This window comes from Gouania willdenowi, chromosome 16 (genome assembly GCF_900634775.1).
Source record: "Gouania willdenowi chromosome 16, fGouWil2.1, whole genome shotgun sequence".
In the NCBI taxonomy this organism is placed as follows: Eukaryota; Metazoa; Chordata; class Actinopteri; order Blenniiformes; family Gobiesocidae; genus Gouania; species Gouania willdenowi.
Genome location: NC_041059.1, coordinates 31352545 through 31380189, shown reverse-complemented (window position 1 = coordinate 31380189; position 27645 = coordinate 31352545). Strand labels below are relative to the sequence as shown.

The 27645-nt window shown below is 40.3% G+C and overlaps 1 protein-coding gene and 1 pseudogene across 2 annotated transcripts; both read left to right on the top strand.

Annotated features, from left to right (window-relative positions):
* Positions 1-788: 788 nt before the first annotated feature.
* Positions 789-22940, top strand: LOC114478617 (G-protein coupled receptor family C group 6 member A-like). Of its 2 annotated transcripts, XM_028471793.1 has the most exons (6): positions 789-1059; positions 8843-9134; positions 13159-13962; positions 17993-18208; positions 18445-18568; positions 21652-22940. In XM_028471793.1, the coding sequence occupies exons 1-6, from the start codon at positions 818-820 to the stop codon at positions 22695-22697; spliced, it is 2724 nt and encodes a 907-aa protein (XP_028327594.1). In that variant the 5' UTR covers positions 789-817; the 3' UTR covers positions 22698-22940. The 2 variants fall into 2 exon arrangements, with proteins under 2 accessions (XP_028327594.1, XP_028327595.1); XM_028471794.1 differs by lacking the exon at positions 8843-9134.
* On the top strand, positions 8247-8364 carry LOC114478661 (uncharacterized; annotated as a pseudogene).
* Positions 22941-27645: the final 4705 nt, after the last annotated feature.

The following is a 27645-nucleotide window of genomic DNA, read 5'->3' as shown; positions in this document are numbered from 1 at the left end:
ACAACCTATGCCACCATCTTGGAATCCCCAGATAGTGTGGTCTTAAGTACAACAATACTTTCAGGGCCACAGTATTTCTTGGATTTATTTTGAGAACCTCACAAATTTAGATGGAGGGCCTTATAATTTGTGGCACCCGAGCTGCCTGTTGTCTATGTCTGTTTTACACACTAAAGATGTGGACACAGAATGATCAACCTGCTAGCACAAAAGCATCAGTCGCTCCGGGTGGGACATATGGCGACAATCATCCTCCTTCCTCGTGCGATACAATAATTTATACGCCTTGCAGCGCTCAATCTCGATTTTTTTTCTCTCATATCTACATTTGTTGTTTTAGATATTTACTCTATGTAGTGCAATCTTTCTGTGACAACTGTTTTTTCTTGCAAAAAAATAAATGAATCTAGTATTGTAATGCGTAATTGTGAGCGTTATCAACCGTCCCGAAGAAAGAGTACGTTTTTCAGACCTTTAGCTGTGCGTTCCAACTCTGAGATTTGAATTAAAAGCTAAAGAATGTAAACTTGACATGTCTAACAATGACAGGCCTTGTCACCTGATACTGCTTTCCACCTGTTGGCGTGTGTGCGTGAGAAGTTGTTCATGAGTTTTTTTTAACAGAAGCTGCATTATTCTTCATACAGTGTGAAACCATTTCCTTCAACAACATACACTGTTTGTCAAAGTCATGAGTCAGCTCACTGTCACTCAGCGTCAGGAGGCAAGGCTTCGGGAAAGAATATGAGAACTGACACACCTGAAGGAGGAAGCAGGAGGGAGTGTACCTTTATCAGAGGCAGACTCCTTCATAAGGATGAAGCGCAGAGACTTGACACAGCCTGCTGACATGGATGCTGCTGCTGCACCACATGGGCATCAAGCCACATTCATTCTGATGTGCATTATCTTCTCTCCTCCATGCTGCACTGGAATGGACACAAGCATGGCAGGAGCATTTGCTCCAGGAGATGTTCTCATCGGAGGAATCTTTCCCATTCACGAGGATGTGAACAAATCTATCTCTTCCTTCGCCCCTCACCTGCAGCCATGTATCATGTAAGCCTGTTCACTCTCTCTCTCTCACCACGCACGCACGCACGCACGCACGCACGCACGCACGCACGCACGCACGCACGCACGCACGCACGCACGCACGCACGCACGCACGCACACACACACACACACACACACACACACACACACACACACACACACACACACACACACACACACACACACACACACACACACACACACACACACACACACACACACACACACACACACACACACACACACAGAGCAAATGAACAAGAACAAACTGTCACTGACAGTGCGTCAACACTGAATTCCAGAGTTAAAGTACTGTAATTGAGTTGTTTTATGGGGAGTTTGAGTATATTTCTAAATCAGCAATTTTACTTGTACTTAAGTATGTTTTAAAAGAAGTAAAAAAAGTCATTACATTTCTACACCCAACCATACTGAGTAAATTATTATCATTTTTTTAATTTCCGGCACATTGTTGAACATAAGTCATATATTCTTAGTCGTACCATTTCTGATCAACTCCCAGCCAATTTCTTTGGTTCAGGTTGTGTTGTTACAGTTTTTACACTTTGCTTGAACACTATAGACACATGCTTAAACCAAAGTAACATAACTTGAAGTTGTTAGTTTTTCTCAATTGTTAAAACACATTTCACAAAAATTTCCGCAATTTTCCCAAAACTCATAACACAACACACTTTTCTAAAGCTACATAAACAAAACCACATATTCTCTCTTCAAAATTTAAACTTTCACACCAATACAGCTGCTCAAAGCCTGCAAAAAACACTATACACATCATTAGACACTACAACAAAACAACTGAAAACACAGTGTTCAGTGTGACAAAATGTTCTTTTTTTCACAAAGCACATTTTTAGAAACCTAGGCATTTATTATGGAATCACAGGAGTGCCAAAATTAAAAGGAAATGAAACACTAAACATTTGAGATATGTATGGAATAATTATATTGGGTGCCAAGTGTAAAAATTTAGTATAAAAGTTTTAGTTAACACATTTTCATTATTTATCTCACTTTTCTCATATTTAGCACATTTTCCTACATATAACACAACATTTAACCACGTATATAGGGGTAAAAAAAAGCATTAAATCTAAATATTTAAATCTAAATGGTATATGTTATAACAAAAAGTTAAATCTATATCTAAATTTTAAATCTAAATGTTATATGTTTTATCTAAATGTTAAATCTAAGTCTAAATGTTAAATCTAAGTCTAAATGTTAAATCTTATATATAAATGTTAAATCTAAATGTTAAATGTTAAATCTAAATGTTTAAATTGAAATGTTATATATCATATCTAAATGCTTAATCTTATATCTAAATGTTAAATCTAAATGTTAAATGTTAAATCTAAATGTTAAATCTAAATCTAAATGTTAAATCTTAAATCTAAATGTTAAATCTAAATCTAAATGTTGAACTTAAATGTTTCACACATACAGGTATGCTAATTGACCCCGCTCCTTGTAACCTCAACCAATACACAAGCAGAGACACACAAAACTGGTCCCACCCACCTCTTTAGATATAACATAACATTTAAATTTAAAATTTAGATATAGATTTAACATTTAGATATAACATATACCATTTAGATTTAGATTTGAATATATAGATTTAATGCTTTTTTTTTTTTACCTCTATATATGTGCTTAAATGTGTTAAACGTAGGAAAATGTGCTAAATATGAGAAAAGTGAGATAAATAATGAAATGTGTTAGCGACAACTTTTATACTAAATTTTTACACTTGGCACCCCATATTATTAATGAACATTAATTTGCAGTAACAACTTTAATGCTTCATGTTAACATTTTATTTAATGTAACAATTAGGCTACAGCAGAACATTTATGGATGTATCAGTTTTACCATTTGACAACAAACACTTTATTCTGGGAGAAAATATCATTGTCAGCAAAGGACTAACTTATTGTGTGGCTATGAATGTACAGTATGTACACAGCCATTGGCAACAAGACTTATGATGTGTAAGCAAAGCTGGACTATTTCTTAACATAAAGCTGTTAAAATAAGTAAGAATAAATATGTGCTCTAAGTTTGTCATAACTCAGAAGTTTGTTGTTAACCACACTGTCAAATTTGAATGATTAATATATACATATAAACACACTTTATGATTGTATTTAGAAGTAAATGGCTGAATTCACTTTACACAGACTTAAATGCGCAGTTAACTTTTCTGGTGCTGGGTGGATGACTGGGAGTTTGGGACAAAGTACCTGGGACTAACTGGGACAAACTTTGTTACAATGTAACACACATAGCTTACACATTCTCACTTACCACGATCAAGTTTTTTATTTTCATCCTCTTCTTATTTAATTCTTCTTTTCATGAGTGATGAGGCAGATGTCCGCTTCATTTTCTCTGTGTGTGTTTGATAACGTCAGCACGTTGATGCAGGGACCATTAGGGAGGTATGTAGCACTGTAATGTGTCCGGGGGTGTTTCAAGTTGTGTCACTGATATCTGCCATCTGTTGGGGCCTCCTACTAGCAACTAGCCAGTGACTACTCAGAAAGGGCCCTGTGCAGGGGATTTTTGATGCGCTGTCGCTGGGGCCCAAGGCAATTGCCTGTGTTGCCTACCCTGTTGCAACGCCTCTGGGCTGGATTTAATACATCTGATCACTGAAGAGATTTCCAAGCAGAGTTGATGGAGCAGTGTGTATTTTATTTTTCTGTCACATCAGCACTATGCTATAAGTTAGCGGGTCAGAAAATGAATGGATGGATGGATGTGCTGTAAGTTATGATCTTTAGTTTTAGTTAAATATATAAATAATCCTGGCAGAAGGCTGCAGGATGCAGGTAACTGGATTCATTAATTAAGGAAATAATTTTCAGCAAATTGTATTTGGCACATATTTAATCAAAGTCACTACCTGTACATTACATGATGCATGAAAGACATGCTGACACCAGTGTAGGAGAATTACTTAATTTACTCTGGAGCATGTTAATACCTAAAACATCTACTGACAATTACTATGTTGGGTATGTATTTGTAACTAACTATAGAACTAGTTAAAAACCTGCCATACCACTTTCAGGTGTTGGTTTTTTGTTTTACAAATATTCCAAAACTGTAACAATGGCAATTATTATATACCATACAATAATCATTATAGTATGGTCTGTGGTCTAGGTCAATGATTCAACTGAATTGTTCATAACTAATGAGTAAATTGATAATCTTTTGACACCTTATTGATTTAAACTACTGTGGGTTCTCTCACTCTGTGTTAAACTACAACATTTCCTTTAATACAGTGTGACTGTAAAAGGTGATTTTATGTTTGTCTAAAATAATACAGTGAGTAGGTTTCACATATTCTCTCCTTTTGTGTTTTTATTTAAATGTTTGGTATTGAAGTAATCCAAAAGTAATCAGTTACATTTCTTTAACAATATAGTGATACTTAGAGTAAGTTACTGATTAAATGTTTTAACAGGTAACTTGTAAGTGTCACTTTTTTGACGTAAGCACTTGACTTAGCAATGCGCACCGCCATTTTAAGAGTGGTAATCATTTGTCTATCAACCGCTATTTACCGCTGATATCAAGGTGTTGAATGGCCTTATTTATTTTACACACTGAAACAGTTTGGCTTAGGTGATGATTTTGTTAAGTGGGTGAGGGTTCTTTATACCCAGCCAATGGCTGCGGTCTTATCTAATGGACTGAGGTCAGCAAACTTTGTGGTCCGGAGGGGTTGCAGACAGGTCTGCCCTTTGTCTGAACCGCTGGCGGAGGCTATTAGACCCCTTAATAATCGGATTGGACGTTAGCGGTAAATCACACAAAATTACGTTATATGAAGACAATGTTTTATTAATTATGCAAAACCCTTCTGTATCAGTCCCTCACTTAATTCAGACTATTGACCAGTTTTTCGCCTTTTCTGGTTATAAAATAAATTTTTCCAAATCCGAGGTGATGCCTCTGGGTAACTTGCAACAGCAGTGTGATAGCTTCAATCTGACCCCCTAACCCTAACCCTAACCCCTTTTAAGTGGTCCCCCACAAGATTTACTTACTTAGGTATATACATCACACCAAAATTCAATTGGATGTTTAACACAAACTATAACCCATTCTTTGACAAAGTCAGACAGGATCTGGAGAGATGGACTAATCTTCCTATATCATAGCTGGGAGAATCTCACTTTTGAAAATGAATGTCTTTCCGTGTCTGCTCTACCCAAATCAAATGATCCCCATGTTATTTAATCATAAAACAATTAAAAAACTGAATTCTTGGTTTAGTTTTTTTAGTTGGAGAAAGCGTAGACCCCGGATGAGATTGTCAGTGTTACAATTGTCAAGTGCTATGGGTGGTCTGGACCTACCAGATATTAAAAAATACCAACTTAGTGCTCATTTATGATATATTTCAGATTGGATTAAAAACGATGTTTCTTCGATTTGGCTTGGTATTGACAAATCCCTTTTTAACTGTCCTCTTGAAAATTTACTCTTTATTACTAAAATGAAGTCTATCAAAGAGCAGTGCAGCAACCCAATTACAGTTAACACTGTTAGAGCATGGAGGATCACACAGCATGTGGAAGGGAGGACGGGGCTTACCTCGGTCTTTACTTCAATCACTGGCAATCCAGATTTTTTACCAGGGATTTCGGACACAGCTTTCAAACACTGGACAGCTAAGGGAATTTCTACCCTGAGGGATCTCTTTGACAGTGGTGTCCTCATGTCTTTTAATCAGGTTGTGGAAAAATATGACATATCAAGAAGAGATCTTTTCCGGTATTTACTTTATTATGAAAGATACATCTTTGCTCACTGATATGACTGTTGCAGTAATGGAGAAAAGGGTACTTGTCACTGATGGGGGAGCCTCCATTAGTGCCTTCTACAATAGTCTGAGGGTCTGCTCAAATGTTGATGCTGGGGCGCTGGGATCTACCTGGGAGAGAGAGCTAGGTGCAGTGATAACTAATGAGATGTGAGAGGACATTTAGGATAATGCAAGAAAGATATCAGTATGTAACCGGACAAGAGCGTTACAGCTTAAGATTTAACACAAACCGCCTCTCCAAGTATAGAACGGATGTCTTTCCTTAAATGTAAGGCAGAGATAGGTGATCTTACTCACTGTATAATGTTCTGACATTCTGTGCCAGGAAAAATATTTTGCTTCACTGGATTTCCAATAAAGCCTCCTCAGTTGTCGGATGGCACAGGACTGTAATAGAATATATACCCTTGGACTTTCTAACTTACTCCTGAACTCAAAAACCAATGTCTTTGATAGAATCGTGAACCAATCGCTCTGTCGCCCCAGAGGGAGGAATGCGTGAGCATTCTGAAGGTGTATTTCCTGAGGCACTTGTTCAGGGCCCGTAGGACTCCCCTTGTTTGGGGACCAGAAAGTACCTGGAGTTGAATCCCTCCAGAGACCGAGCGGGAGGGACCACTGAGATCGCTCCCCTGTTGCGCAGGGATGTGATCTCCTCTTGTAACACACAAGCTGACTCTCCGTGGGCCCAAGAGTGATTCACGCCGGCGAAACGGGGAGGGACAGATCCAAACTGCAGCCTGTAACTCCTCGATATTGTCCGTAACACCCAAGGCGGAGCCGCAAGCGCTCTCCATCTCTCTATCCTCAGGGAGAGAGATGTCAAATATTCAGTTCCTGATGGGTGCTGGTCATCTTCAGACACACCCCGTTTTATTTATCATCCATTCCTTTCGTTTAATTTCATTTTTAACTTTACAAGTTAGATTTTTGGAAACACCAACTTGTTTGGATAGGATGAACCCAGGCTGCAAACCGGAGCCACAGACAGTCACAAGCACGTGACAGCCGATACGATAGCCCTGCCCGCGATCTCGAGCCAGACGCAGTGTGCTAAAGTGCCATTTCTCCAATTCAGATGCTAGAAACGTCCAGCTGCTGAAAAGGGCTACTCTCTGAACCCGGTGTTGTTCACAACTTGCTGAGCTCAACATTTTTCAACGAGAGCAGAACTTGCAACATTCTCTCTCAAAAACGAACTCTGTTCCTGCAGCTGAGAGCATGGAGCTCTGCAGCCTTCACGCCTCCAGATCCCACCAGAACTACCTATGAGGTACGAAAGCTGAGGCCCGCAGACCTGACATACAACACAAACTCCCATAACTACACACACTTACAGTATAATATGCTTTACCCACTGATACATGTTATATCTGTTGTCCGTTTCTCCTGTCTCTCTCCCTCTTTGTTTATGAGCTCATTATCATTATTTTTCTTTTTCTTTATTCTAATATGTATTTTACTTTTATTCAAACAGTTAGCCCAGTTGGTTGCTTAGAATAGCGATTTCACTTGTTTACGTATAATCCCACTTTATCATCTTTAGAAATGCATCTCATTAAAATTGAATTTTTACATTGTTTGTTTGATTGAATTATGTAATAATAGGTTCATTTGCATTCTTGATTCCTCTGATTTATTACGGCTGTGATTATGGTGTAGATTGCTGTTCGAATTCACTTTTCCCTGGTTTCAAATTAATGGCTTTAGTCTAAAAACTTAAACATAGTTCTCCTGTTAACAGGAGTGGCACCCTGGCAAGAGTTGAAGTAATATTAATAATCATAATTAATATTCTCATTCATATAACCCATTATTAATAACTCCTCCTACAAATGTGAAAAACTGTAACAACATAGCACATTTAGCATGACACTGTTTTAGAGTTCATAAATGTAGCTATACTTAGAGGCTAAGTTTTTCTTTATTATTTTAAATTGAATTCATTGGTGTTATTTTTGCATCGGGTGGTGTGGATAGTGATGACAAAAAAGGTGGTGTAGAGGAAATCTTTGGGACAACTGAATTGCAAATATTTTGACATTTATTGTACAATCAGAGTCCAAAAACAGTAATTAGAATAAATTACATTGAAATTATACTAGTCTTCTCACCTTTCCTCTGAGCTGTTCAATTAAAAGATCCGGGAAGAAGGTAGAGAAAAACCTTACAGACCTTTCGATAACCTCCTTTCTACAGCAAAAAACCACAAAGTGAAGTGATTGGAGCATAATGAGACCATCAGGGCTTAGAAAGACCATCCTGTTAGAAACAGTGTGAGGACAGAGAAAGAGAGGCAGGCAAGAGCAGAAATAGAACAAGTGGCCATACCAGCCTGTCATTGCCCGATCCCGTTAGATCTCGGAAGCTAAGCAGGTCTGGGCCTGGTTAGTAGTTGGATGGGAGACCACTGAGAATTCCAGGTGCCACAGTGGGGTGGCAGTCACCCAGATGGTATCTGTCATTGTGCCCTTGGGCAAGGCACTTCACCTACATTGCCTAGTATGAACGTAATGTGTGAGTGAGTGTTGGTGGTGGTCGGAGGGGCCGATGGCGCACTATGGCAGCCTCGCTTCCGTCAGTCTGCCCTAGGGCAGCTGTGGCTACAATAGTAGCTTACCACCACTAAGTGTGGAGTGAAAGAATAATGCCTTAATTCTGTAAAGCGACTTTGAGTGTCTATGATAAAGCGCTATATAAAACTGATGCATTATTATTATTATTATTATTAATAAGACGATGAAATAGATGGGAATGACACTGTGTATAGCCCTGAGAAAGGCCGACCTCAGGAAGGGATGAAAAGAGGTGGACTCAATGTGACGGATAGCTTTTATTACATAATTTCAACCTCCAGTCAAACGTATAGACCTGTTCTGTACATATCTCTAATGCACTATGCTGCTTTCTTAGGTTTGATGAAAACCACCTGGTGAAAGTTCTGGCCATGATCAATGCCATCGAGGTGGTGAATAAATCCCCTGCTCTGACAGACGCCAACATTACTCTGGGTTACTGGTTGCTGGACTCCTGCTCCGATGTCAGCACGGCTCTGAGAGCCACGGCCGCCTTCACTCAGCCAGCTGACTGCCACCACAACGGCTCCTCTGCCTGCCAGCAGCCTATCATGGCCGTCATTGGTGCAGCTTACTCTGAAATGTCAATTGCTGTTGCCAGACACCTGACTCTCCAGATGATTCCCCAAGTACGTGATGAAAAGTAATCCAACGTGACAGATTTCTGTTGATATCTTTTGAAATTTAATAAAATTCGCCGTTAGAGATACATTTTTAGAAGCAATAAAATAAGCAGCAAATGATGCCATGTGTTTGACAATGAGAGGAAACCCAACCAATGCACCATGTTTATATCATGTTGATCACAGATTAACAAACCAAAGATAATTTGCTGGAAAACAGAAAAAAGCAAAGATGTAAATGATCTCCACTGTAAACACTCAGTTTATTGACATTGTCAGAAAAGTTTCGTGCATTGCATTGTGGGATGTGGAGTGACTTCGGAGGTCAAAACAAACTTTCAAGTGGCAATAACAATTTTTTCCGAGCGGATGATCTTTGATTTATTGCTCAATGAGGCCTACACTACGACTTGATTATTGTCTCTAACAGCTAAAGGCAAATGGTACTCTACACACAAGCCTGAGAGTTCATAGTCCCAAAACTCTGTATAAACCTGCACAATAGTCATTTTTACTATACTAGATAGTAGTGTTGTACCTAAGACCACAATAAAGTCAAGACCAAAACCGAGACGAGACCATAAAAACAATTTTAAAAACCATTATTATTTCAATTTGTTTTCTTTTTAAATACATTTGAAAGACAAAACCAAGGTGACAACAAAATTCTTACAAACAACAAATCCTTGTAAGTATTGAAAAGCCATTGATAAGTCCCAAAATTATTTGAATATCTGAAAATAAGATGTTTTCCGTCTTGGTCTCAAGACTCCCACTCAAGGGCATTTTTACCCACTCTTGTCTCGGTCTCGGCCTGGCTGGACTCTGGCTTTTTTGTCAAGACCAGTCTTGACCAACACTGATCTCTGATCTGCTTCATTAACGTGAAGCAAGTGGTAGTGTAGGGCAGGGGTGCCCAATCCTGGTCCTCAAGGGCCCCTATCCAGCATGTTTTAGATGTTTCCCTCTTCCAACACACCTGATTCAAATGATTAACTCACCATCAAGCACTGCAGAAGCCTGGTAACGATCCTGGTGTATTCAATCAGGTGTGTTGGAAGAGGGAAACATCTAAAACATGCTGAATAGGGGCTCTTGAGGACCAGAATTGGCCACCCCTGGTGTAGGGTTTAAGGAAGCTGGCATATAATCATAGGGTCACCAGCTCAAATCCAACCTGGGCCATCACTGTGGGGTGCTGAGCCTCTTAACCCCCAACTGCTCATGTTGTATGTTGCTTTGGAAAAAGGTGTCTACTAAATTAAACTGTAATCTTGTGATAATAAGCAAAAGCACTTGGAACTGTTTTTGATCTTATTTATACAACCCCTGTCAAAAATGATAGAATTACCAGTCTTGGAGAATGTTCATTCAGTTTTTTTATTTTGTAGAAAAAAAAGATCACACACATGCCACAGGAATGGCAACTCTCTGGCTTTAAGAAACACTAAAAGAAATCAAGAACAACAAATTGTCGTAGTCAATAACAATTGCTTTCTTAGATCAAACAGAGGGAAAAATTATGGAATCACCCTGTAAGTTTCCATTTCCAAAACAAACTCCTGCATCAGATTAAATCTGCTCATTAGTCTGCAGTTAAAAAGGAGTGCTCACGCCTTAGTGAGCTGTTGCACAAAGCAGATTGACATGAGTCATTCATGGCTCAAACATGAGAGATGTCAGTTAAAACAAAGGAGAGGATTATCAAACTTCTTAAAGAAGGTAAATCATCACGGAATGTTTCAAAAGATGTTGGTAGTTCACAGTTATCACGTGTCTAAAAGTAAAAACAACATGGGAAGGTTGTCAAAGGCAAGCATACTGGTAGACCAAGGAAGACATCAAAGCGTCAAGACAGAAAGCTTAAAGCAATGTCTTGAAAACACAAAATGCACAGCAAAACAAATGAGAAACAAATGGGCGGAAAACTGGAGTCAACGTCTGTGACCAAACTGTAAGAAACCGCTTAAAGGGAATGGGATTCACATCCAGAAAAGCTGAACGAAAGATGATGATGCATCTTGCCATAGAGCAAATAATGTGAAAACTTTCCTCGAAGAAAGACACATAGGGTCAATGTCATGGCCTGCAAATAGTCTGGATCTAATTCCAATTGAAAATCTGTGGTGGAAATTAAAGAAAATTGTCCGTGACAAGGCTCCATCCTGCAAAGCTGATCTGGCAACGGCAATCAGAGAAAGTTGGAGTCGGATTGATGAAGACTAGTTTGTCACTCGTTAAGTGGATGCCTCAGAGACTGCAACAAAGTACTAGTAGTGCGTTGCAGTGTTTTTTTTTTTTTGTTTTGTTTGCATGATTCTTCTTTCCTCAGAATTGAGTGATTCCATGAATGACTCATGTCAATCTGCTTTGTGCAACAGCTCACTAAGGCGTGAGCACTCCTTTTTAACTGCAGACTAATGAGCAGATTTAATCTCATGCAGGAGTTTGTTTTGGAAATGGAAACTTACAGGGTGATTCCATAATTTTTTTTCCCCTCTGCTTGATCTAAGAAAGCAATTGTTATTGACTACCACAATTTTTTTTCTTGATTAATTTTAGTGTTTCTTAAAGCCAGAGAGTTGCCATTTTTGTGGCATGTCTGTGATCTACTTTTTTTCTACAAAATTAAAAAACTGAATGAAAATTCTCCAAGACTGGTGATTCCATATTTTTCGTCAGGGGTTGTATTAATAAGATGGACTGATGTCTGAGTTTATACCAGTTTCTGACACACAAGGCACTAGAAAACATTTTCAATGAGGCAGAACAATCAGTGAGCTATCGCTAAATATTTGAAGTCAAATTACAACATGAATTAATACAAAAACAGTTCCAAGTGCTTTTCCTCATTATCACAAGATTACATTTTAATTTAGGAGACACCTTTTTCTGAAGCAACGTACAACATGAGTATTGGGGTTATGGACTCAACATCCCACAGTGATGGCCCAGGTTGGATTTGAACTGGTGACCCTATGATTACAAGCTACCTTCCTCAACCCCTACACTACTACCACCACCATTGGTTCATGTTAATGAAAAAGAAGAAAAAATCCAGAGTCCAGCTCTGCCGAGACTAAGACGAGTGTAAATGCCCTCGAGTGGGAGACAAGATAAAAATTTGGTCTTGAGAACAAGACTGTTCTGAGTGCTACAACACTATTAGTTAGTATAAACAAATAAGACATCGAGAGATCAAAAGTATCCACATGGTCATCTGACTTTGTACCAACGACTGGGATCAAAGGAACATGGTACGGGATGTATGGAGGACATGGGGTCAGATCAGTGTCATCCTGTAAAAGATCACCACTAATCTGACCGATGACAAAGCCAGTTTTGGTGCTTGTTACATCTCAAACATAGGCAGAAACTAGAACTAAAAACTGAAGAAATGCTTAACATCAAGCTTGGCAGCAATCTGTAAGAAGGGGTGTTTCCACCAACTTAAAATGTAACTAAAGCCCGAGATCACCTTTTCTGCTGAAAACAAATGCATTTAGTATAAAGTAGAGTTGTTGATTGACTAAAATGTCAAGAACAGTTGGACATGAATCAAAGCATTTGAATTTGTTACATTTTGTTGTAAAAATGTAAGAGTGACTGCCCTCTATGGGTTGAAACCAGCCTATTAAAATAGAATGTTGCTAGTGGCTAAGTATTTTGTGATGTTTTGTTGGCTTTTTACGTCACTGTTAGCCCCGCTCCTCCTAAAACTATTACCTGTGGACTCTCCAATCTGTGGTGAGTAGGTTGGATTGAGATAATTATGAATGAGAGCTATAGTGAATACTGAGTAGTTAGGATAGCAAAGATTGTTTTTTTTTTATATTTTAAAGTAAAGACAAGGTGTGTTCTAACTGCTGCTGAAGCTCCGCCCATAAGCAAGGTATTATTTATTTTTTTTATTTTCAACCTAGATGCACATAATACATCAGCCAAAACCTCAAGGTTTAGTTACTTTTTGAGAAAAATGAATAACATTGTTTTTATTTAGTATGAATCATCTTTGACTCTATGTTTGCAGATTAGTTACTCGTCCACTGCGGTGATTCTGAGCGATAAGAAGCGCTTCCCCTCCTTCCTGAGGACCATACCTAACGACGAGCATCAGACAGCTGCCATGGCCAATCTGCTTAGAAGCTATGGCTGGAACTGGGTAGGAGTCGTCATCTCAGATGGAGACTACGGCCGATCAGCTCTAGATCACTTCAGCAGTCAAGCCTCTAAGATGGGAATCTGTGTGGCCTTCAAGTTGGTTTTACCTCGCTCTGTGAGCAGAGAGGATCTGAGCTCCACCATGACGAAGGCTGCTGAAACCATCCTCACCAACCATAAGGTCCAGGTCATTGTGTCTTTTGCTAAGCCTTCTCTCATGAAAGCTCTGTATCAGGAACTCCATGACCAAGCTGTGAGAGAAGGACTCGCCCTGCACACCATGAGAAGAGTGTGGGTAGCAAGTGACAGCTGGTCCTCCAGCAGCTCTGTGAGGGGCAACTTATCTCTGGAAGATATCGGACACGTTGTGGGCTTTGCTTTCAAAAAAGAGAATTTGACATCCTTCAATGAGTACCTGAACAGACTGGAGACAGCAGAGCACAATTACATGGAAAATAACTCTTTCCTGAAGGAGTTCTACTCAAAGCTGAGCAGCAGTAATATGTCTTCAAACATTGATCATCCATCCAAAGCTTTATCCATCCTCAGGAAACACATTTCTGCAGACGGTGTTTTCGGCATTGAGATGGCTGTGAGTGCCATAGCACAGGCTGTGGCTTCAGTGTGTCAGAGGAGAGACTGTAGGACGGCGGGCAGAGTCCAACCCTGGGAGGTATTTATGTGTCTGCATGGGTGAAAGTAATGTTTCAGTAAATGTGATAGTATTATACCCATGCACAACAGCAGAGTTTTATTTCATTCAAATTTTCAAATGAAACACTTTTCAATTTTATTTCCTTTACTGTATAACACTTAATCATAATTAAACATTTACCATTATATTTTGTTTAATTTCCTTTTAAAATACTGCATTAAATCAGTAGATATCAAGAAAATGTAAAACAGAAGTCTTTTTGACTCCTTTTTCTATTGGTAGATCTTTGTTGAGTGTTTTAAGGCACTACAAAATTACATCTTTTAAAATAATGACGTGGTTTTATGAGTGCATCTGCAGATAAACCAAGCCTACCTGGGTGAAGCAGGTTTGCGGCACAGATTATTTCCATGGCAACTACGGGGTTTTATACTTGTTGAAACCTGGTAGAACCCGGCTTCACTGAGCCGGACTCTTACGTTAAACCTGGAAATATTCCTGAGCTGGGTTTAATGAAATACACCCCTAAAAGAACAAAGTTTCAAATGAATAGCAAAGCTTTGTTTTGCTGGGATAGGAGTCAGTTTCATTACTGTCTCTGAATTAGGGCTGCAACTATCGAATAATTTTGGAATCGAGTATTCTGTCGATTTTTCCATCGATTAATCGAGTAATCGAATAAATTACACTTTTGTGTTTTTAAATAACTATATCAATAGTGTGTAATGCAACATAAAAGGCCTCTTAAAATGAGCATGCAATTGACTGTTATTCCTCTCAAAAAGCGTTTTTATTTAAACTCAACACTTCACGCTTAACAATTGGCTCCAAAACTAAGCCTGTTTAACAAATCTTTCTGTGAAAGCCCATATGAGGACAAAAAATAAATAACAAAAAATGTACAGGTACAAAACAGAAAAAAAGAGAACTTGCATGTGCAAGCCTTTAAACGAGCAAATGGTGGTTGGTAGAGTATTTAGGGGTTTATCCACTGCAGTCAAACTAGACGCTCATTGGATAAATGCTCGGTTATGACGCACTTAGTCCCGCCCATCGGACGCCGGGCTTCACAGGAGGTCTATGGAGCAGTGGGCTGGATCTGTCTGTTCCGGACGCTGGAATAATGGATGATGATTGGATGATCTGTCTGAGGCTAATTCAATTTTGATTGACAGCGAAATGAGCCAATCAGAGAGTATGACGTTATAAGCACACAGGCGGGTTTTTCAAATATTTCAGTCCGTTGCTCTGTGTTGACACGGAGACTTTGCTGATCCTCTCATAGCGAATCAACTTCTGACAAACCTAGTGTCTGTTTTTGGTGTTTGTGGAGACTGTTACTGCTTGTGTTGTGAGACTTTTGACCAAACACTCACACTCCAGCGCGCAGCAGCTACGCGCGTGCGTGTGTGATAATCTACAAATATAGTTGTTGACAACAAAATGTGAATTCTACTAGAATTCACATTTAAATAAACAGATACATTTTCTGAAGTAGGCAGAAAATGAGCTTCCCCTGCATGAAAGACCAGCAGCCGCCACTGGTGTGTGTGTGTGCTCGCGCGCGCGTGCATGTGCCCGCGAGCGGAGTTTGCGGTGAGGAGGGATAAATTAATGAGATTTTGGTGCATTTTCTCTCTCGTTATTTGTCATGCCTTGTTGGCACTGTCAGCTCATGACAGGCTATTAATAATTACAAGCACTGCACAAATATTCTGAAAAGCGATAGTGTCAGTTAGTAATCGTAAAAATACGTTACCTTGTTGACGGGCCGAGTCCGCTCGGAGAAGCACTGTTAACGTGGGGGTGCTTTCTATTCAGGTGCTGCAGCATCGAGGATGTACTGTTATGGTACGCCAGGTCCGTTTTGCAGTAAATACACTGCACCATGTTGTCCGCTTTACGCAGCGTAAAATGATTCCACACCTTGGACATTTTCTGTCTTTTAAAAGAACTTCTTTCATTTTCGGCCATTGTTTGTGTGTGAGCAAAATAAATACCGTCACTTGTTAAATGCGCGTCAGTATTACAGTCCGTGTGAAACAATGATCTCGGAGCTGCGGAGTGGTCTTCAAAGCGGGAGTGATACCATGGCAACGTGAATTAAACGAAGCCTCGAGGCAGAAAATTTGCCTCGAGGCTTTTTTGTATTCGAATTACTCGAGTTACTCGAGGAATCGTTTCAGCCCTACTCTGAATTAGTAACGGCAAAGGTTAAAACAGTTCAATGGGTTGGCTCGGTTCTCCCCAAGAATAGAAAACATATCTCACAAAAGTGAATACATCCCTTCCATTTCTGCAAATATTTAATTATATCTTTTCATGGGACAACACTAGAGAAATTACACATTGATACAATGTAAATTAGTGAGTTTGTATAACAGTGTAAATTTACTGTCCCCTCACAATAACTCAACCCACAGCCAATAATGTCTACCTTCTTTCTTTCACCTCTGCTGCATACTATGCACATAAAGCTGGTGTGCGGCTGGGGGGTGGGGTGGGGGGAGTGTTTTTGTGCCCCCCGCAGTTTTCCTAATGCCCCCCTATTTAATACTGCCTGGCGCCGACATTAACATCACGAAGCTGGTGGATGTGCCTCACAGATGCTCAATAGGGTTTAGGTCTGAAGACACTCTTGGCCAGTCTATCACCTTTACCCTGAGCTTCTTTAGTAAGGCAGTGGTTGCTTTGGAGGCCCAGTTTGTGAAGGAACGGGATCATGCTCTGCTTCAGTATGTCACAGTACATGTTGGCATTCATGGTTCCCTCAATGAACTGTAGCTCCCCAGTGCCAGCAGCACTCATACAGCCCCAGACCATGACACTCCCACCACCATGCTTGACTATAGACAAGACACACTTGTCTTTGTACTCCTCACCTGGTTGCTGCCACACACACTTGACACCATCTGAACCAAACAAGTTTATCTTGGACTTATCAGACCACAGGATATGGTTCCAGTAATCCATGTCCTTAGCCTGCTTGTCTTCAGCAAACTGTTTGCAGGCTTTCTTGTGCCTCATCTTTAGAAGTTTCCTTCTGGTCTGAGCACTAACAGGCTGACCCCCCACTCCTTCAACCTCTGCAGCAATGCTAGCAGCACTCATATTTCCCAATGACAACCTCTGGATTTGATGCTAAGCACGTGCACTCAACTTCTTTGGTCGACCATGGTGAGGCCTGTTCTGAGTCAAACCTGTATTGTTAAACCGCTCTATGCTCTTGGCCACCATGCTGTAGCTCAGTTTCAGGGTGTTGGCAAAATCTTCTTATAGCCTAGGCCATATTTATGTCGAGCAACAATTCTTGTTTTCGGATCCTCAAAGAGTTCTCTGCCATGAGATGCCATGTTGAACTTCCAGTGACCAGTATGAGAGAGCGTGAGAGTGATAACACCAAATTTAACACACCTGCTCCCCATTCACACCTGAACCTTGTAACACTAACAAGTCACATGACACTGGAGGGGGAAATGGCTAATTGGGCCCAATGTGGACATTTTTGCTTAGGGGTGTACTCACTTTTGTTGCCAGGACATTAATGGCTGTGTGTTGAGTTATTGTGAGGGGACAGTAAATTTACACTGTTATACAAGCTATACACTGACAACTTTACATAATATCAAAGTGTAAATTTTTCAGTGTTGTCCCATGAAAAGATATCATTAAATGTTTGCAGAAATAGGAGGGGATTACTCACTTTTGTGAGATACTGTAAATAGTAAAATTATTTCCCTCTGATGCAATATGGGATTATTTCAGAAGGCAAAGAAACTCTAGAAATGAATTCCTGATTGCTCATCTGAACTCTTTTTGAGGCTCATTCCAACAGGGTAGGATATATTTGAAACCAGTGATGCTGCGTGACTGAAACATAATGTGTAACTATCAACTTTGTACTTTGTATCTTAAGTAATGTGGATTTCCATTTCATATTTCTATCATGAACTTAAAACGGATTCACATATTGTTTATTGCAGCCCTGTGCTGGTGTCAGGGTAGCTGTACCTCTTATTATTCCATTGGGCCTTGCTGCTTTATGCAGGTTCTCCAAGCCCTGTGGATGGAAGAGTTTACGGTCAGAGGAAAGAACTACAGGTTTGACAGCAGAGGAGACATTAACCTGGGCTACAATGTGGTGATGTGGAGGTCAGACAGAGGAAGCATCCACGTCTCCGATGTTGTAGCAGAGTATCACCCGCAAAACCACAGCTTTACTCACACCAACCATCACACAGTGACGAAATTCAAGGAGCTACGGGTAGGTAGTAAACGCGCACGCACGCACGCACGCACGCACGCACGCACGCACACGCACACACACACACACACACACACACACACACACACACAAAACTCAACTCAAAAATGTGTGTACATGTCAAGTGTGAATATGAGACAATCCAAAAGACAAAATCCACACATAATAAAGATAAGAGTAAAAAGACAGCAGAGAGAATTGAAGCCTGACGATGACGATGTGTCTGTGTTTTTAAGCACATCGTCTCCAAATGCTCTGAAAGCTGTTTACCTGGAGAGTTCAAGAAAACCGCAGAGGGTCAGCACACCTGCTGCTACGAGTGCACCAACTGCACCGAGAACTACTACTCTAACAGCACAGGTGACACACACAGTGTGGCTCTTTCCTGTGTGGACTTTCAGTATTCTCCCATAGCTTGCATGAGTTTTCTACAGCTACAGCTTCTTTTCTTTCTTTTTTTCTCTTCCCGTTCCCCTCTTTTCCCCGGTTTGTTTGGTCCTTTATAATAGTGTCTACATTTGCCCGTTTTAGTTGAGTTTCTGTCTACAGCCTGGCAGACACGCCGCATCAGCAGGAAAAACACATGATCACATCTCTGTGGAACACAAACTGGGCAGAGATTATAGAAGTTCAAAGACTGGCCTGCATACAACCAGTTAAACAAAGCTTCCTTTGATGTTTTTCTGTTGCCAGTTCTGGGAGGGTACCACTGAGCAGAAGAGCTGAGGATAAGCTCAGTCCATCACAGGGACAGCTCAAGGAGGACAGTTTGGTGGGAAGTTAAAGGGATAGTATTGTGAAAAATTCACTTTACCTGTAAAATGGTTTTGCTACAGTGATATACATTCCTTTAGCCTCATTCAGAGGGACAAAGTTGAAAAAGTTCTGTTTCTATTCTATTCCACATTTTGTTAAAAGTCAGCTCCAAACAGTGTGCGTTGTGACATCACTAAGCGGAAACTCCTTGTCCTGACAATCCTGACTCCTCCTACCCTACATAAGAATGTGAGCTCCTCCCTCTCAAACTACATCACAGGTAAAACAAACATAGCGATGGCAAGTTGATGTTACAGTTAATATCTTTCCGTTCAGTATAGATAATCCAGTATATAGATAAAACAAAGAGCGCTCACAATCAGTTTCATTTTTAGCAACCGTTAAGCCACCTAATATTGCCTTTATGGGATGATCTGACGTGTTTGTGACCCAATGTGATGCAGCAGTTGGACAAAAAAAGCGATGATTGTGTTAAATGGACTATTTCTGTGGTCATAAGAGGCTCGAAGGACAAGAAAGCGACGTAGCATCTTATGTGAGTGTTTGAAACAGCTGATTGTTGAAAGATTATTTCCCTGCGGCGCAGCAAGTGCGTTCACAATCAGTTCCATTTTTAGTAGCCATTATATTGCCTTATATTGCCTTTATGGGATGATCTGACGTGTTTGTGCTTCAGCGTGTGTGTTTATCCCAGTGACTTGAGTTAATTCCACTGACTATCCCAGTGTTTAGCCCAGTGACTTTTCAGAGAGCTAAAACTCCATAAAACAGGTGAGTTTGGGAAAATAAACCTCAAATGCTATGTTGTTGGGGTTCTTAGAACAATTGGAGATGAGTGAAAAATAGCATAATACTGGACGTTTAAGAGAGACGACGCTGCGGTGGTTTGGTCCTTTATTGGAGAGATGATAACGAAGATGTCAGGGACAGAGCTGCCAGGCAGTGAAGGAGGACATAAAGGACATTGTTGAACAGGAGACAGAGGAAGGACGATGATGTGCTGTGGAAACCCCTAAACAATGCCAAAAGAAGAGGAAATATATCTCTCCATTAAAAACAAATACAAAATTACAAACACACATCAACAAAACAATATCACAAAATAATGCAAAATTACTCCAAAAACACAAAAATGACAATACAAAACGATAACCAAATACACAAGAATTCCTCTAAAAACATCCAAAAATTACATAAAAACAAACAAACTGACTCCAAAAAACATAAATCATAAAGGACCTACAGTATGTCACGAATTTAGATTGGATTCATCTTCATTAGCTGGCTTCAACTAACCAAATATTCTCTGTCAGATAGGAGCTGTTTTACGAATGTCGATCCCCGATAATCAATCGCTAATTTAAACCACAGCCTCACTGTGCACGTGCACATGAAAAGGGTGGAGATTGCAGCGTCTGACCAATCAATGAAAATAAGTGGCAGACTGAGCGTCTTTACAATGAACAAAGGAACAGTTTATGATCACAAACAAATATGATGAATATAAATCCATGATGACAGTGAAGAGCAACAGTGAAGTAGTGCAGCACACAGCAGGAGGCGGAGCTTTTATACTCGATCAGATCTGATCCACTTCATAACTTAGTACCGACCAGGTTGCTGAAGTTTAAAATGATGAATAATTAAATTCATAATTCAGACTAAAGACAACACTGTTGTTACAGAAAAGGCAGGAATGATAAACAGACAGCGCTCTGCAGTTAAAATTTATTACAGCACACACGTGTTTTTTTTCAAGTAGACCTCTATCACACACACTGGGATGAGAGATGAGAGCACATTGTTTAACATATGTCCCTGCTAAGGCAGTCAGCCTATGAATTAATTAATTAATTAATTAATTAATTAATTATTAATTTCATATGATCGAGACGCAGGCTTCATCAGCTGACTGTAGATCAGTCTATTAGATAAAAAATCTATATCTTTCCTCAAGGATGTCATCGGTAAATGAAAGAATTGTATTTATCATTAATGATCTTCTTTACTAAACTCAGCTGTCAGATCTGCACCAACCAGGATCTTCTATCAACGGGCAATGTTGTTTTCTAAGAGATCTGATTGGTCAGGAAGCGTGGCTTTCATCCAAGCCGGAAAAAACCTGGTTGCAACCAGGTTAGTCATTTAGCATTAATTGCCATAGTGATTAGGCTCCAGCGAGCTTTGTAGGACAGCACACACTGATTAAATCCCGGAAGGGAGGTAATCTAGATTTGTAGCATACCAACAAAAAATACAGACTACAAAAACATCAAGTAAATATAAAGAAGGGCAACAAAAATGAAAAATTATGTATTTATATATTATATAAAAAACAGATAGAATGACATAAAAAATACACTAAAAACCCACAGTTACAAAAAAATACACAGCGACTAAAAAAATATGCAAAATGACTACAAAAACATGCAAAAATAACAACAATACAAAACAATATCCAAAATACACAAGAATTACTTATAAAACATACCAAATTACATAAAAAAGATAAACAAAAAGGATTCAAAAACAATCCTTTGTTCTTTTCTATATTAATGCTCAGATTGGTCATTACTCTAAATGCTGACATGAATGTTGATGATTAAATTTTTGTGACATCTTTCAGGAGATTTCCTATATGTGATGTTTCTTTGTGCTTCCTGTAGATATGAGCCAGTGTCTGAGCTGTAACACGAGCACTGAGTGGTCTCCTGAAGGCAGCTCTGGCTGCATCCCAAAGCGCCTGCTCTTCTTCTCGTGGCAGGATGGCTTCGCTGTGGTTCTGCTGAGCTTCTCTGCACTGGGCATTGTCCTGGCTCTGCTGGTGTCTGCGTTGTTCCTGCGGTGGAGGAACACTCCTGTGGTGAGGGCTGCTGGAGGGCCGCTGAGCCAGGTCATCCTCTTCTCCTTAGTTGTCAGTTACATCAGTGCAGTGCTGTTTGTAGGCAAACCTAATGACCTCCAGTGCAAAGCTCGACAGGTTCTCTATGGGATCAGCTTCACCCTGTGCGTCTCCTGCATCTTGGTCAAAACCATTCAAATCCTGTTGGCCTTCCAGTTCAACCCCAAACTGCAGGAGCTGCTGAGGAAACTCCACCAGCCCTACGTCATCGTCAGTGTGTGCGTAGCTCTGCAGGTCGCGACCTGTATCTGCTGGCTGATTCTGAAGAGTCCTGGCTATTCTATCACCGGGAATCCAACCACGCTGCTGGAGGCCTGTCACGAGGGCTCACACTTGGCGTTTGGGGTGATGTTGGGCTACATCGCCGTCCTCGCATTTGTCTGCTTCATCTGCGCTTTCAAAGGACGTAAACTGCCACAGCAGTACAACGAGGGACGCTTCATTACCTTTAGCATGCTGCTGTATCTCATCTCATGGCTGATCTTCATCCCCATCTACGTGACCACCACAGGAGTATATTTGCCAGCTGTAGAAATGGTGGTCATTCTCATCTCCAATTACGGTATCCTCAGCTGCCATTTCTTCCCAAAGTGTTACATCATCTTCTTTAAGAAGGAACAGAACACTGTCAGTGCATTCAGAAAGGATCTGTATGAATACTCCAGCAGACCCAAAGAGTGGAAGTTACCTGAAAAGTCCATCACTCCCTCCCTGTCTGCTCCACCTCCGTGTCCTCTCCAAACAGTGTGTGTGAATGTGCACAAAGGCTCAAGGAAACGCCTTGGCCTCAGCAGAAGTATCAGCTGTTAAACTGTGCTCACTATTACAGTCCTTCTGTTTTACTCCTAAAGACACTGCCTTTGTATCAGAGATTTTATTTTTCTATTGGTTTTTCTTCAATAAACGAGAGCCTGTGACTTCTGTGAGCATCATCAACACGCATCCAACCAAACAATGAATCAACAACATTGAGCAGAGAAGGGCAACTGTTATCACAGTGGAGCCACAAACATGTGAATAATAACCAATCTGGGCATTAACACTGAAAACAACAAAGAGCTTTGTTTTGTGCTTTTGGTTCTCATTTTGAATGTTTTCCCTTCATTTTGCTCATTTTGTGTGTGTTTTGCATAGTTTATTGTAATTTTATGTATTTCTTCCACACAACTTCAAAATGTTATATTATTATTTTTTGAACAAATTTGATTATACTTAAAAAAAAAACAATACAAACTAAAGCCTGGTTTAAGGTTCAGCGTCAGGACCTACGCCGGGGGAATGCCCTCAACGTGACATGGAGGTTGGCCCTTTCACTTCTGCGTGGAAGGAACGCCTCGCTATGCGATTGGCCACCCTGCTGCTAGGGGGTTGTGGCTGTGTGTTGTTGTTACAAATAAGCATTAAAATGTCCTTGTTTATCTTCCGGTCACAGAAATATATGTTTTATGTCTTTTAAGCATCTTAAAATGTAATTTATTTCTAGATTATTACTATTGGTTAAACCTACTGTACCAAACCATGTGTGTTTTGTTGGACACAAACATTAAAACAACGGTTTCAAAACGTGCACTGTTATTTTTTATAAACAGAGGAAACTCGTAAACAAAGTATAAAAGTGTATCAAACGGACTGTCGACTGGTCCGGTCAACAGTCACACCGGGGGTGAGGGGACCCAAGAGCAGCAAGGTAACCGCGTCCACGGGGAGTTGGAGCGGGACAGCGCTGTAAAGATTGCTTTAAACATAACGTCATGTCTGCTACTCTGTCACCCTCCACAGCATGTAAGGACCACATTGGATGCCTACAGGTGTGTAAACCAAACCCTTTAAAATGTCATTTATTGTGCAGAACCTGGTCACAGAGGATATAAAATCATTTAATTATGATAATTTTTGTTAGCACTGTTGTATTATTGAAACGCTACATGAGGGGAACAGGTCGCGTGCGCGGACGCGCTGGGTGATGTGACGTCACACGCCAACTTGACACTGCCCAGAGCGATGCCGTGGAGCTAACCTCTTTGTGGATTGTACCCTTTGATTTACTCAATCGTCCATTGACGGGTGGACGATTGAGTAAGCTGGGATCATCTGGTCCAACTTCGGATGCACGGGAGGGCAGTCTCTTCGTGTTTGTGAGTCAACAGGCTGCCTATGGCCACATAGCCAGCTACCTGTTTCTATAAGCGTGTTTGTTTTACCCCATAGGACCGAACCTGCGGTGGGAACAAGGCTTCTGGTTTGGACTCCAGGTTCACTGACATTTTACAAACTGCCAAACTATAGTTTTCCTCGCGCCTTAGTGCGTAGTTTTGTGTTTGTTTGTACATGGGTTTACGCTCGAGCGTTTGGGGTGGGTTATGCATTAAACTGTCTGAACTGAAATACACAGCTAATAACTAAAGTCACAGCTATTTTTGTTTATTTGTATATGTGTTGGTATTCACCCCTGCTGGTAGACAGATCCGCCCGTTACCCAAGAGTGTGTTGTAGCTTAATTGCCTTGGAAGAGACAGGTGAATTGTTACAAGCATGTTGGTCATTATTTACTGTCAATGAAACACACAAACACACAGTAGGTACAGAGACGAGGCAGTAGTAGCGATAACAGATAATAACGCACACCTTTTGTTTGTGATTGATGGTGCTTCACGTGCTGCAACCATGAAAGGAAATAATAAAACTCTGGCACTTTTAGTCTGTCTCAGATCTCTCTGTGACAATCCACTGTAGAAACAACTCTCGTATCGCTACATAAAAAGTTGAAACATGGCGGTGTGACTAGAAAAGGCAGGGATGGGGGCTGAGGTTTGGAGCTGACCAATCACAGCCCTAGCTGACTACGTGTCAAGGCGTCGACTTGACGGGGGTTTTACGCAGAACCTTAAATTAGGCTTAATACTATCTGATTCATACGAGCATAGCGAGGAAGGAAATCACTGACTTATTCATTTTGTGTTACAGTTTTATAAACTGTATGTGAGAATTGGTCACTGATAGTCGAAGGGGCGGGACTAGATAAACTTCATAATTTCTCATTAAAAATACCATTCATGAGCAAGTTTTTCCTCATGTTTTTGAAAATATACTGTAGGGCGAAGGCTGCAGCTACTACAAATTTGATGTTTGCAGTTGCTACAAAAATGGAACCATTTTACACCTGATTGATCACTGACCTTTTCATAAAATTATTTTAAATGATCATACAGAGATGTTGTGATAATCGTGGAGACAGAATCTGAGGTAGAGCTGCTGGTGCTGCTTCCTCTGGCAGTGGTTGGGGTTGCCAGATTTGATGTTTTTTTTTCCCCCTACATATTAAAGGGGACATATTATACCCATTTTTCACCATTTAAAACAGTTCCCTGTGGTCTGAATGACATATCTGTGCTGGGGTTTGGTCAAAACATAACATGAATCAAGCAGGGGAGGTTTATGACCCTGTATAATCCAGCTCTTTCAGAGCGCTCTGTTTTGGGGTGTGTCCCCCTGGAGTTGCAAAAACCTCCCCCTCGCCCAGCCCCTCTCTTCCGCAAGGTGTGCCAAAACAGAGTTCGATGTAAAGCCACATGCTGGTCTTTGCAACCTAAAACCAAGCAAGTTCTGTATTTCGTTTTACTGGTAGCCATTACTCCTTTGCTAGCATGAAAAACAATGGCGGACTTTTGCAAAACCTTTTATCCGGTTGGGGGTGGAGTCCATGGGTGGAGATACCAGTGGAGGGAAGGGTATTTTCTTTCCCAATTCAACTAGTGACGTCACAAACTGAGAACATTTGAAACGGAGCACTTCTCTCTGTGTTGTAAGACTTACACAGACCACAAAAGACTGGATGGGTTTATTTCACTTTTTGTGTGCCGGAAGACACTCAAGTTACCTCATATGCATGGATTTTTTATATGTCCCCTTTAAGGCCCGTTTGCTAGGGGAGTAACAAAATAGTTTACTCACGATATGATATACACCCCCTATGTTCAGATTTTGAATGTGGTTTGATGAAAAACCTCATTGGATAGCTGACTGTGTCTGAGTTCTGTGTCAGTCACAGCGCTCCTCCCCTACACACATACAGATGTGTTGCTGTCTGATTATGTCCGACAGCAACTCCACTCTGCTCGTCTCACTCACTGACCCTTCCGTCTGTCCTTCAGTCAATCAGGTTTGCGGGTCTTTTACGTTAATGTTTAGGGTTTCTTCAGCTTCAGGTTTGTTATGACTTCGGTTTGGACTTACTTTTCAGTAGAGTTCTTTTAAATGTGGGTTCATTCAGACGTGGTGCAACTCGCGTTACATCTCTGCCTGTCGGAGATTTTTTTTTTATTTTCACTTCACTAAGTGTCTGACACTTTCTTGTTGTATTTCGTAATAAAAATTAAGGTAGTAGTGTTATAAATATTACAAATTAATTCAGCTACACACACACACACACACACACACACAACACCTGGTTTACACACACTTATCAACCCATATCAATTGGCTGCTTAAAATAACATCCCAGTTAAAGCCCCGCTCATTTCAAGACAACTTCCGAGTTCAATTTCGCCCACAGATACAGATACAGATAATTAATATGATTAAAAAATATAGATACAGATAGTGCTGTACTCGCTCATCTCTAATCATTTGGGTTAATCATCTAATAATTGCAGCAACTAATGAAAAGGATACAAAAAAAATGTTTTCTGAAAAATTTAAGATGAAAGATTTAGGTGAACTCAAGCATTTTTTTAGGCACTGATTTTACTCACTCTGATGAATGTGTAAAAATGTCTCAGGAAGCTCACTTCAAATAGATATTTGAGAGGTTTGACATGCAAAATTGAAAGCTCCGAGCAACTCCATGTGATCAAAAACTGTGCTACACAATGCTGTAAAGTTGTGATGTTAGAATGTACAAAGAGGCTGTGGGCAGCCTTATATATCTAACAACATGTACACGCCCAGACTTAAGTTTTGTGGTAAGCAAGCTTTCACAAAACTTCTGTGAACCAACAGAGGAACATGGAGTATCTGTGAAGCATCTTCTTAGATACTGATATGTACTACAAACAAGTAGTTGTGTTTCAAGCAAAACGACAATGAGGTTTTAAGCCTAGTAGCCTATAGTGATGCTGACTGGGCAGCAGACAGCTCATACAGGTGCAGCACCACAGGATACTGTGTAGCCTAAGTAAAAACAGTTCTTTAGTTTCTTGGAAAACAAACAAACAGCCTACAGTAGCTCTCAACATGTGAAGCAGAATATATGGCTCTAGCTTCTGAAATGCAGGAGTGTATATGTCTCTAGAGCAGCTATTAAAAGGTATAGATGACTACAAATACAACCAAACAGTGGTGTATGAAGACAATCAGGGAACGATCGCTTCAGCCAAAAACCCTGTAGGCAGACAGAGGTGCACACATGTGGACATTTGTACCACCATTCGACTTGGTAAGGTCCAATGTAAACAAAGGAAACATGTCCTTGGTGTATCGCACTCTGAAGAAATGTTAGCAGATGTCATGACTAAATCTGTCACTAAACTGAAACTAAGAAAGTTTGCCAGTCTTATGTTTGTTGTGAAAGACACACCTGTATTACATTTTATTACACTAACAGTTTTGTTTGGATATTCAGCAACAGTGGCGTGCACAGGTAGACAGTAGGTTGTGCTAAAGCACCTGCCCTTTGCCCTCTTGACCAAGCAAGTGCCCTTTTGAAAGTTTGTTTTTTCTTTTTTTTTTTTGTGGCCCAGGCTGAAATGATCATTTGTAA

Coding starts and splice junctions, on each gene's coding strand:
- LOC114478617 (XM_028471793.1), top strand. CDS start 818: ATGAAGCGCAGAGACTTGACACAGCCTGCTGACATGGATGCTGCTGCT. Junction 1,060..8,842: donor CACCTGCAGCCATGTATCAT/GTAAGCCTGTTC, acceptor CTGCTTTCTTAG/GTTTGATGAAAACCACCTGG. Junction 18,569..21,651: donor CTACTACTCTAACAGCACAG/GTGACACACACA, acceptor TGCTTCCTGTAG/ATATGAGCCAGTGTCTGAGC.